The sequence below is a fragment of the Nothoprocta perdicaria genome, unplaced genomic scaffold (assembly GCF_003342845.1).
Source record: "Nothoprocta perdicaria isolate Ctin4 unplaced genomic scaffold, notPer1 scaffold_191, whole genome shotgun sequence".
Classification (NCBI taxonomy): Eukaryota; Metazoa; Chordata; class Aves; order Tinamiformes; family Tinamidae; genus Nothoprocta; species Nothoprocta perdicaria.
This window is the reverse complement of record NW_020455105.1, coordinates 1,399,907-1,412,757: the sequence shown is the minus strand read 5'-3', so window position 1 is coordinate 1,412,757 and position 12,851 is coordinate 1,399,907. Positions and strand designations below refer to the sequence as shown.

At 41.7% G+C, this 12,851-nt stretch overlaps 1 protein-coding gene across 1 annotated transcript in view; it reads right to left on the bottom strand.

Moving 5' to 3' along the window:
• The window catches only part of LRRC7 (leucine rich repeat containing 7), a 95,855-nt gene that overhangs the window by 24,095 nt on the left and 58,909 nt on the right, over nt 1–12,851 (bottom strand). Inside the window, exons 11-15 of the mRNA XM_026037186.1 lie at nt 9,169–9,298; nt 8,700–8,815; nt 1,893–1,962; nt 664–763; nt 46–170 (exon numbers count right to left, since the gene is read on the bottom strand). Coding sequence (XP_025892971.1) covers nt 46–170; nt 664–763; nt 1,893–1,962; nt 8,700–8,815; nt 9,169–9,298 — 541 coding nt within the window. The remainder of the gene's footprint in view (nt 1–45; nt 171–663; nt 764–1,892; nt 1,963–8,699; nt 8,816–9,168; nt 9,299–12,851) is intronic.

The following is a 12,851-nucleotide window of genomic DNA, read 5'->3' as shown; positions in this document are numbered from 1 at the left end:
ATTTTTGTAAGCACCAGTGTAAATTAGACGTAATTTAGAACTTACCTTAACCTTCCCTGCATTTTCCTCTTCTTCCTTTTTATCTTCAAACTCAAAGGCAACCGTCATACGTTGCTGTCTCTGCTCTTCCCACAAGGTAGGGTTAAAACTGTCACTGTCTGACGGGAAATCTACAGTTTAATTGCAAACAGCAATCCAACAGAACACGTAATTAGTACACCTAGCAAAAGACTGGGAATGATCTAAAAACACTAGGTTTTAGAGGATCCTGTGATCTTGGGTKGTCTTAAAACTCCTGAAGGGAAGTAATGAGGGGATTAATGAGCAAAAACAACACACAAATAATGACAGACGACGAGAGCAGCCGAGAGCAGCAGCAAGGTACATGCTACAATTCCTGCCTCGCAGGAACTTGATGACCAGGCCTTATACGAGGCCCTGCTTCTGACAACAGGGAAGTATTCACAAGAACGTAAGACTGATGGACGAAGGTGAAGTGACCTGAAAATGGAAGGTGTCCTCTGTGTTCGACAAAACAGGACCAGCTACGTAAGCACTGCTGCATTTACACACCCCTCTCCACCCCTCTGGTTTTACCTCCTTTATGTGAATAAGCACTGCAACACATCCCTGCCTGCGCAGGAGCTGTGGATGGTGTTTTACCTTCATCACTGCGGGGTTGCTGGGGAAACATGTAGTTAGTCAGTACTCTCTGCTTTGTTTCTGGGTGAGCTTCAGTTTGCAGTGGAATGAGAGCCTTGGACTGTGCAAGAAAGGAAAAACAAGGCATTTCACCCGGAGCATGTATGATAACGACATGGAATGTCAGCATTTGACAAGGAGAAGCTACACAAACAGCTCAAATTATGTATAAAAATAATCCTATCTTTGTGGACTGAAACAAGTATTAATTTGATCTAAGTGTTTTTCTCCCATTTCTCAATTCTGATGTGTTTGTAATTTCTCCTGGGAGCAACAGAAGGAATCTGAAGAGCAGAAATCCTGACTGCACAGGAAGAAAAACACCWGGGAGAAAGCTAAAGGATCAGCTGATCAGGGCCCGTAGCAGCGCAGTTAAAGCACCCTGTTCGGCTGTGGTTTATTTTAAGCTTGGGTTAATGAGGAGCAAGCTCACGATCGCCATTAGCTCATCTTGTAATAATGCCGGTGCCAGCTCCTGGAGAACGTACCCCGAGGCGCCCTGCACTCCCCATGTAACTGTTGTGTTTTAGTTCTGTTGATGACTGTTATTGCTTTGCTCTAATGTAGCATCCGGGAGTGACTGTCGTGGCTCACAAAACCCAATTTTATCTACACTAACTGCAGGCAAGTCAGAAYGCTGAATAAATACTGTATATTTAAAAGAATGCATTATGTGCTGTAGTTGGGCATAGGCTTCATATAATTTCATTTTTTTAAATGGAAATAAGAGAAAGGACAGAATCTTAATTTAACACATTAAAAATATTCATTATGCAAGAGTTCTCCTATTTTATTTTCCCTCCATCTAGCTTTGGAAATATTTTCTTAGCCTGAGTATGTTACCAATGCAGTGCTTTTGGTTTGGCATGGTTCAAGTGCCGGCTGCCACACGTTGGCCAGGGGGCAACAGGCAGCTTACCCAGCCCCCTGACAAGGCTGGGCCTCGGCTGACCTTCTACATGGATAGAACGAGGGATTCATTTTCAGGGACACGAAATAGGGCCTTGGAGAATGATGCTGATTGACTTCAATTAAAGACATCTAATATCTGCAGCAGGGCATTACTGTAAGGTGAGAAAGATGAGATTATGGTATTTTAGTGAGATGCTTGAGAGCTGTTAGGTACACTGAACATTCTGAACATTCTGCAAATCGAGTATTAAAAAATATGAGTATTAAAAAGTCATTACCTGGTTGTCAGAAAGCCACAAAGCTGCAAGTTCTTTAAGTTTAGTAAAAGTGAATGGCAAATTCTTCAATCTGTAAATAATAAAATTAGAGTAACATGAATCTTTCCAYAGTAGTTTCTTTCAAAGATTTATATGCAGCATGTTTTAACTTGATTCTGCTCAAACTGGCACCCTTTTTTGTTTTTATTTTCTCACATTTTTTATTAAAAATTAGTAATGTATTAATGGCATTCCCTTAATTGTTTCCACATTAAGAGTGATATTTGGAATCTAAAAATATTCATATAATTTCCTAAAGGTGCAAATAAGCAATTGATGCTTTGACTTGGTTGTATTATAAAAATGTGAGGCTTAATGAGTATTTTACTGTGTCCACCAAAATACCATTTTGCTTAGAGGGCTTCGTGACTTTATCATTAAAGAGCAAGTGATCAAATATATGCCTTAAAATTGAGAAAACAGGCAAGATCTTGGTCTCCATGGACCCCCAGCAAAGTCTTCACTGTTTCAATCTAGCCAGAATCCCTCCCAGTATTCCTTGAATAGCACTTGAAGTTAAGGCAATGGCTAACATAAACACTTGTATTTCATTTAAATTTTGAAACAGAAAATATTCTAAGATAATTCAAATTTCATTTTGGTAGACTGTTTGGAAAAAAATATAAATATTAATTACAAACCCATAGGCCAAAATTAAAGAGTAAAAATAATTAGCATTTTAATTCTGTATGTGAGCTCATTTCCTCAAAATGAACTTTCTGAGGCTGCATAACCGGTGGTTTAAAGGATGATGATGGAGAAGAGACAACCTGAGCTCAGAACCTGGRCTAATTCCGTGCACTTTTTTCCCAGTAACTCTTCCTAAACGTACTGCTGTACTTTGTAGCCTRTACAGAAATGCAGAGGGCTGCCCTGATAACACAGCGATGGTCTCTCACCTCTGTGTACACAAGGTTAAGGCTCTGGAGTGCTGTAGGAAGGAACCAACCATAGCACTGTCTACAAAGACAAAAGCTAAATTTGATGCAAGACAGACAGAGAAAAGAGGAAATTTTTCCTTTTCTGAAAGGACTGGACAGCCCCATATTGTGGGAAAAAGCTCTTAAAGGTATATTGGTTCACACCTCAGGTAAAGTCAGGCRGTATGCTGCCAGGTACTGTACCTGCATGACAAAGTCAGGAAAAACCCTTGCCCATTATCAACTATTTCTAGAGTCTTCTTCACACTGTGCATACAAACATCTAGGCATATTTCTGCTCAGGATAATTATCTCCCAAGCTTTTGTACCATGGTCTCCATGTAACACTTTGAAAGTGCATCCATTGTGGAGTTATTTTACATACATTTTTACCTCAATGTTATTACTGTTAAAAATCATGTTACTCCAGAAAGCAGTGTATATACTCACTGCGAGGAAGAGATTTTAAAGATTACTGTTTTAATAAGAATACTTGATCTTAAAGACRGCTTAACTGTGAAAATGAAATAAACTGCTGTGATTAAATACACATATATGTTGTGTACTATGAGACAGTCTCCAATTGAAGGCCTGTATAGATCAGAATATTTGTCTGTGTGCATGTACATATATATGTGTATATACATATGTGTATGTACATATACACATATATGTACACATATATGGCAAGAGTTTCCACTGAATATTAAATGTAGTAACGTAATGTAAGAGAGGAGCTTACTAAGCACCTGGGCATACTTTCTAGCTTCTTCAATATATATATTATACGTTAGTGAGATTCAGAAAGAATAGCAGAAGCAAATCACTAGAAGTCACTCATAACAACCACCAAGTCAAGCCCACAGACAGTTACTATTTATGATAATTCTCCAAGGTAACTTTAAGCAACATTGATAAAACTCTACTGGGTTTTCAGTGTGGAAGTTTAATCCTCAGTATTACTCCATCCCTTTACTGTCTACAAACACACTTGGATACAATGAGACAGAAATCATTTACTCTTTGACAATACTGTTTACGTAAATAGCTGAACAGAAAAAGAAACAATACTCCAATGAACACACCTTTTTCTTTATTTTCAATAGATCATATAATCTTAGTGGCTTTTTTCACCTAACCTCTATGGGTGAGATTTGCATTTGGTTGGTTGAGAATTGGCCACCAGGATTCAATCCTATTACYCCAGAGGGTGTCCTATACCCCTCACAGATTTAGCAATACATTAAACATCATTAAGCAGTTCTCTAACAGGGTAGTATTTTTGATGTCAAATACTTCAGACACTTTGCAGAAGCAGGTAAAATAGAGGTGATGGCTCTAGAACAGCTTCCTTAAGAACAACTAGAACTAAAAGAAAGGTTACTTACCAGTAACCGATGCTCTTTGAGAAGTGTAGCCCAAATGTACATTCTAACAATTCTACCTCTCAATCACAGGACTCATACCTGGAAGGACTCTGAGGAGAGAGGAGAAGCAGATGGAAGACAAATGTATATGTGGACTACACATTTGGAAGAACATCGGTTACTGGCAAGACATCGTTTTTCTCTGAATGAATCCCATGTGCACTCTAACAACTGGTGACTCCAGGCAGCTCCCCCCAGTAATCTATCATGTGGTGGAGGCCTTGGTATGTTTTGCRCAAGCAGCAACTGCAGCAGTATTTTATCAGATGCTGCACTGGTTCTTGAAGAACTTCATATAGTACCATGCCTGGTGAAGGCAAGGATGAAGCTCCCGCTTGCTGCCCTGCAGGTATCTGGAATGAAAACTTTCCTCAAAACACAAGGTGAAGGCACCTAAGCTCTGGCCAGACACCTRCTATCATAGGAGCATCCACCTTAGTCAGCTGAGAGCATGTCAGCCCACCATTGCCTTTGACTGTGTGGAGACAACTGAATACTGCACTCCCAGGCATGAAGAACCTCTAACAGGGTTGAAAAGGGTTGGACCTGCAAAGATAAAAGGAGAGAGGGCTCCCAACGCTGGAGATGAGAGGTACAGATGAAGTACTACAGTGCAGGCCTGAGAAAGAAAAACAGGACTCTAATTCCCTGCTTAAAGTAGAATTCTAATATGAGCACTTGGAGAAAATCCTCAAACCAAAACAGACTGTCATGCCAAGTCAGTTAGGATCAGAAAGGTCCATTTTACAGRGCTGAAGACCTCCAGAAGGAAAGGAGCAAGAGGGAAAAGACTGCAATAACAGAAACCACAGCATTAAAAATGCACCCCAGAGTGACCCCAAGTACCAACCCCACTTTGAGCAAAATGTACTTAGCTGAAGTAGCAAAGCAGCCTCTGTCGGGTTTGCCTCCATCCTGAGACAAAATCTCCCATGAGTGAGAAGGTCCTCCTATTGTCCTCTTTACAGGGTACACCCTAGCTAACTTGTTAATCCCTGTATGTGTGGCCACGCGGAAAGCACACCAGAAGCACGTCCGTGCCACGTGCTCTGCTGAGGCAATGCACCAAGATCCCTGTATGCCACAAGCCTCGAGCTGCAGCGTATTCCCTTATCATGGGCAACAAGTCCAGATGGACATTCTAGGTGGCAAAAGGGCCTCCCTCTACAAACACCTGGTACACAAGGCCACAAAACCAGAAGTGTTGAGATGCAGAATGTGTAAAAGGCCTCTGAATCAGCAGGGTATCAGAGTGCTCTTCCTCTTCCTAGTAGCAGAGATCAAGAAAACCAAGTGAATTCAAGACCAGAGTATTTTGTTGAGTCAGGAATAAAGATGGTTCGATGAACCTGCAGTGGGCAGATCCCCAGTGGAGGAGACTATACATCCACCAAATGGGAATACGCTCCCTCTACAACAAAGGTAACATGCAAAGATACAATAACAACAGAACAYCTGCCAGAATGGATATGAAATCCCCCTGGTAACATAGGGGAAAAAGTCAGCCAAGATTACCATGTGACTGACCAGATCTGACTGTGCASAGTCCATCCCCATTCCTAATTAGTAGGGGCAGTAATGGGCACTCTTCAGCACAGCTGTGCAAAGACTGGAGCTTTTAGGGCAAAAGGCTGCACTAGCAGTGCCTGCTGTGGCCAGATCTGCCTTAGCCCAGGAGATCACAGGGATCAGGTCTCACTCTCACCTCAGAAGCGACTAACCCACGTGCTGGGASTCAGCAACTCAGCACCCTGCAGGGTGAGGGGTGGCTGCAGAGCATCCTTTCTGCTCTGCTTCCATGCGTGCATCTCTTCTGCCAGAGGCTCAAAGGGACATCCAGAGGAGCAGCTGTGCTCTGCCTTTACCATCTCTCAAGCAGGAAGAGTGGAGGGGCAAAACTACTGCAGTAATAGGGAAGCATTCCTAGCCACAAGCAGAGCCCAAGCATCTCCTTATTAGCATAAACACGGGGACCATGTAAAGAAAAAATGGACGTTTTCCTGATATTAACATGCATACTAGAATGGAAAATTTGAAAAATGGGAAAGTCTAGGTTWTGGCTGAACATTCAAACTCCTTGGTGCTGAAACTTTGAAACTTTACAGTTTAGGGTGGAACATTCCTCAACAAAAGCATTTACACAATGTCTCAGCTGGGAAACACTCAATCTTAGCTGAAATTGGTAACAATAAAGGGGTAAAAGTTACCATCCCCCCCAAGAGAGGTACCTGGGCCAATTCAATCAAGTTGAAGGGTTGCGGGTCTAAGGCTCGGATCKCCAGGGCTAGGCTGTGCTTTCACACTAGTTTTGCCCTGCTTACACTTGGTTCAAGCGGCCCAACCCCTGTTGCACTAATTCTGTCCCCCCTGGAGCTGTGCTGCCCACAGGACACAGCGTCCAGGCTGAGCTGCTTCCCCCGCTGAAACACAAAGGGCCTGTTCTTCTCCTGCCTTCCTCACGCTCTTCTGCCTACGTGCTCAGCCATTGTTTTCCTTGGGCTGACTTTGGTGTTTGCCAGATTTCACTGTGACCAAATCCAACTCAGGAAGAGTGGCCGAGATCTAATGCAACAATAAAAATCCCTTGTCATTTCAGTGAGTTAAATCAGTCCAGTGATTTGTCCACAGAGCATCTGAGTTAAGTGCAAGGGAAGATGAAGGGCTACCAGCCAGCACCAAACAGGCAGCAGGAAAGGACAGTGGCAGCTCCTCTCCAGGGACCACACCATGGGGAAGGTGGTCCTATAGTCAACCTCTACCAAAACGGAGGTCCCWACTTTCTCTCCAACTGAGTAGCAGGAGGGAAAGGAGGGTGGGGTAAGCCTACTGCTTCGGTGGCAGCTGCCTCCCACATCAGAACAGGAACACCTACCCACTCCTACCCTCTGCACTTCCTTCCTCCCTCTTCTGCCTCAGCAATAGTGCTCACGTAATCCGAAATTGCTTGGGGGRCCTGGCAGAAAACTAAAAAACAAAAAGACTATTTTTTTTTTTTGCTTCCTCAGCACACTCGTGGCATGATTACAGGCASGAGTAAGGAGCACAGTGACCAACTCTGATGGGTTTGATGCACCAGGGAACGTGTGCTGCAGCCACATGGCCTCAAGCCCCTGAGATGCTGCAGGCCGGTGCTGCCTCGCTGCTGCCCCATTCCCCCACGCGCTCTGCTCCTGCTGCCCACGTGCATGACAGCTCACCAGTGGAACAGTCCTCTCCAACTCACTGTGTTCCCAACAGGCTGCTTCCTACTGCATCACCTACCCAGCCAAATCACCTAGTACAGCATGGGGCATGGGAAGGCAGCAACAGTGAGGGCAAGATGCCTCTGGAGGCAAGAACATCAGYCTGAGACAGCTCTAAGGGTTACAGGTTTGGGCTTTAGCTGTACAGGTAAAAGCACAAACGTACCCTACTGCAGGGACACACTCATGAGCTCTAGAGAGCTGAAACCCAAAGTCAACAGACACGCAATTTGAGTCTGGGACTTGGACAGTTCCAATGYAAACCGATTAACCTTCCATTTCGGTCCATTCTTAATGCATTTTATAACACATAACTTCAGTGAGGAAAACGATCTAGAAGAATTAAGTAAACAGCTTTAAACAAATACRTTACAGCTGTTATACAAATGTTGTATATGACTGTATTTTATGGTTAACTTTAATTTCAACAATTAAATTGTGCATAGTAAATGTGGCACAGATGTGCAAAGTCCTTTTGCAAATTTTTACTGATTGCAGATGATGGCTACTGGTAAGAAATTGGTATTCAATTATCATCTGTCATACTTTTGACCAAACTTGGATTTCTGTGTTCTACTTGAATATATTCTTGGAACATTTGCATCTATTTCAAAGATAAAACAGTCTTTTCTGACGCCTATGGGAGCTAGGGATGGGTATCAAGAGGCTCAGTTTAAGTATGCCAGCACTTCTCAGAGGAAGAGTCATACGCATAAGAACAGAAGAATTTGGTATTTTCATGAAACCTTGGTGCTGACCAATGAAACAGTGTTATTTTTTTTTCCACATTTAATGACGTTCTACAAAGTAGCCTGTCACAATTTTTTGATGAGGTCATGAAGTATTATGAAGTCACACATAATTTTTGAGGCTAAGTGTTTATGTATATCAGTGACATTTTCACATGGAAATAAAAGAGGTGAGAGGCAAACAGGTTTTCATTTATAAAAATACACTGAGACTCAAATCTTGKCCTCAATTTTAGCAGAACCAAGACCCAATCATAAAGATAAAAAAAGTTCAGGATTTTTCCCACATAGTTTGAATATTATTAGGGATTATATACTTTATATAAACATATTTTAAATAAATCCATTCTGCATATATCTGAACAAAATAGTTAAACTATTCTGTAAACACATTCCTCCAATGCAGATTAGGAAAATTATGCAACTATACCTGTTATCACTCAGATTTAACACCCTCAGTTTCTGCATCTGACCAATTTCATCAGGAAGGAATTCTAGCTTGTTAGAGCGCAGAGACATAACCGTGACGTTTTTACAGCTTCCAATCTAAGGGAATGAAAAGAAACAAAGATACTTTAGGATACTTACTTGACAAAGATTTTTATCACTAGCTTTTTATGTCAGAGGGTGGCTAAATTGTTTCTTTACTTTAAATAAGAAGAGAAGAAAGTAGAGAACCCCAAGTCAGAAAAAAATCCCTTGTCATTAAGATCAGGGAAATGATAAGGGCTACCTGCACCCCTCCTCTCAGTGATACTACCTCCTCTAAATGAGGAGAACAAATATATGGGAAAGATTTGGTCTTCCACATCAGGCAGAAATAACTGCTTTATCAGATATTTTGTCTCAGTAGGGAAGAAGGAACACTTGGTAATTTAGAAACAGAATCAGCTTCTCACTTCTCTGGGCAATTCAGGAAGGAAATTCTCATCCACAGCCAACGTCCTCAGGTTATGAAGGTAGCCAATAGTAGCAGGTAAGGACTCTAATTCATTGCAGCTGCAGTCAAATTCTTCTAACATAGATAAACTGAAATTCCAAATACATTTGTTAGATATACAAAGGTTAAATAATAAAAATAAACAAGCTAAAATTCTTCAAAGTTTTGAAATATCCCATTACTCCAAACATTGTATCCTGAAAAAGGAATATCCCACAGRCGATGTCAAAAATGATCTGCTCTCAGTAACTATTTCAGTAACTACTAGGAACACTGTTGGTCAGTATTAGCTGGCAAGGCTGTTTCAGAAAGATTAGTTAGAATCTCATTTAGAATTAGTTAGAAAGAAAGGTAGCTAACGTCCCATGTTACCATCCGTACTAGTTGTTGCAAGAAAGTATCCCAAGAAAACAGYGCCCCTGGCAATTCTTACAGAATCAAACACCACAGTCCCTGTTCCAGAAAATATGCAATCTAACATACAAAGACAGATGACAACAAATAGAACAGAAGTAGAAAACGTGCGAGGCATATTTGAGTTGATGTACTCAACAATTTCCAAAAAGATCAGAAGTGAAAGATGAGACTTGCACCCAAACTCAGCACAGTAATTCAGCGTGCTGCTGCCAGCTAACAAAGCAGAAGACCTMTGTCTTGTAAATGTGCTTATCTTTCACACACTATGAAAGACCCAGCCAAAAAGCAATCTTGAAAGGGCATCTGTATGGCAAAGACTGAACCAAAGCAAACTGAAATAAGACATCCTCTCAGCATCTGATCATAGCACTGAGCTTTCTAAATGCTAACCCTGCTAAGTGGAACTGTGCACAGGAACCCAGTGTGCACCATTTTATTATTGAGTGGACACTTATCCTTTCCCTCCTCCTTTTAACAGAGTAATTTTAATCCACTCATTCCAAATACATTCAGCCTAAAGGAGAGCATGTTTCACTCTACACTCGTCCATCAGGAAGGCAGGGGTGATGCACACAGGCACTGCTCCCCAGGACTACCACAGCAACAACCCAGGGCAGAAAGCCGTTCTGAGCAAGACAATGTTCTGCAGTGAAATTACAGAGTCTCCTCACCCTGACATCTACTGATTACTTTAATACTGGTATAATGTACTGGGTATGAAAAAAATGTTAAAAGTAACGCTGTACTACTTCTCCATACCACCAAACAAAAGGTTTAATGGCATCAGTCCCTGCTAGTGCTGGACATGTTTTGCTCCYCATCTACTACCTTTTTATTTCAAGTGTGATAATTAATAAAGCTAAGTGACAAGCGATTATTTCTTCCATGTATGACATCATCCKGTCCCATTGATGAAGGGGCTATCTGACCAAAAGCTCAGTTTTTAATCAGATGTGTTGGTTGATCCAGTAAAAGGTAGCATCTGTCCTACTAATCTTGCTCCTCACTCTTTATGTGAGCTACAGCTGCAGGAATGGATCTTCATTAGATCTTTAACTCACTTAACAGTTTTTTGTCCCAGTTTCTTTATTAAAAAGGTCTTTCAAGCCTGCAAGGTCTATGGAATGTGATGCCAGAAATAGGTGCTAGTAATGTGGCATTCTCAGAGCTCTCCCATAACTGCTTYATTTCAACAGGCTACGAAGTGACTTACAGTGTGATGAATGACAGAAATGCCTGGAAACAAGACAAAGGCTTTGACAGGTTTTGGGTTTATTTTTCTTTTTAATATCACCTTTGTTCCTACCTCAATTTATTTCAAAGTACATGGAAAAAAATTGTATTAAGAGCAAAACTCAGACATGTTTATCTACCTTGCACAAAGTATGTGCAGATGAAAAGAGGAAGAGACCTCGACAGAGGGAATTCCAGCCTGAAAGCTTATTAAGCTGCAAGATGCACAGACCCCTCCATCAGCTGACGACAACACAATCACCAAAAGCTTTAAAACAGATGAGCTACCTTAGAGTAACCAGGCTTCCAATGAAATGTGAAAATCTGATCCTCTGAACCGTAACTGAAAGTTTTTGTGGCCTGACTTTCAACAGACACAAGAATTTTACTGAAGAGACCTTGCTTGCCTTGCACATCCTCAGGTTCCTTCCTTCTTGGTGCCATCAGCAGCAGGAGAGTGAAAACGGCCACAGAAAAAAACAACAAATTCCCTGGGCAAGTCCATTTCTTGTCTGTAACTACCAGGGTTAAATAACTGTGTCCTTCATAAACTGATTCTTCAGGGATGATGGATTATGGATGATGACCAAGTTGACAATAACAATTAGAACCTTCATCAGGCCGATTTAGAAAAATTTCAATCACAAGCACAACCAATCATTTAAAACTAGTGTGGTAATATTATGTGATGAGGCTACTGTTCTGCAAAGACAAATCTTAGAGCAGAAGTGTCCATCCTTGAAACTTAATAAAGGTTCCACTGCAAGAGCAGATGGTAGGCAAAAAAAAAAAAAGAAGAGTGGAGATCCCTCTCTTTTAATTTGAACAATTCAGTAAGAAACCATCTTCACAGCAGGATTTTAAAAAGTGACGCTCCCCCCATATTAAAGATAATACTAGTAATAATATCAATCATTTTGGATAATGTTCACTACACTTTTGAGTGTTATGAGCTTTTACTGCCTGCAAGAATGAATGTATTGCTACATGGGCTGTTCGTAAGATTTTTCCCTTCTGTGATTCACACAACCACTTCCTTTACTTCTTATATGAAAAACCTATGTATCTGAAGACACAGTAATACTAGCACAGCAAGCCAAAATTGAGTTCTCGATTGCTACTACGGTAATAGTTCACCAATTCATTTTGTTTTCTAAATCTTGTATCAAAAGTTAATTTACTACTGAAAATAACACTAAAAAAATCAATGCAGGAGTAATAAGGTGCTGGCTATTATTGCTGTTCTACAGAGCTCGCTGTAGTGAGTGACTACCATCATAGAAGCATAGATTCATAGAATCCAAAAGGCTGGAAGGGAGCTCTAGAAATCATCTAGTCCAACCTCACTGCACATGCAGGGTCACCTAGAGCAGGTGGCACAGGATTGTGTCCAAGGGGTTCTGAAGATCTCCAGAGAAGGAGACTCTAACTGAAGCCTTCAGGGCTTTGGAACTTTAACTCAGAAAAGCCCCGGCTTAAGAAAACTACTTCTAATAAAAGACAGTTTGTCGAGCTAGAGCTTGCTGAGGGAGAACAACTTTTGTGCTATGGACAAGARGACTAGGCAGGGGTGCCAAAAGGCATCACCTTCCCCACACTGTGCTGGCAGCCCAGCATTTGCACGAGCGTGTGTGAACGGTGCCAGGCAGACAACTAACCATTTCCTCAGCTGCCTTCTCTTTCTTCTGCACGACCACGGCTGCTGGCGGCAGCGGGAGGCTGGAAACGCGAGCGCCGGAGCCGCGGGAGGTGGCCAGGGAGCACGCGTTCCAACCAGCCTCCGAACGTCAGCTCCGATTGCATTTCACAAGTAACATACGYAGAGGAAGTGGCATCTTACAAATGCCAGCATTAAAGATACCTTCTGCCAGGAAAGGAGTTGCCTAGGAATCACACACTTGGAAGCCCGCAACTCAAAATCTTGTCTCAGAAACTGACTTGAACCTGTCTTGAATTTTTACAATAAATTACAGATTTCATTTGGCAATAAGC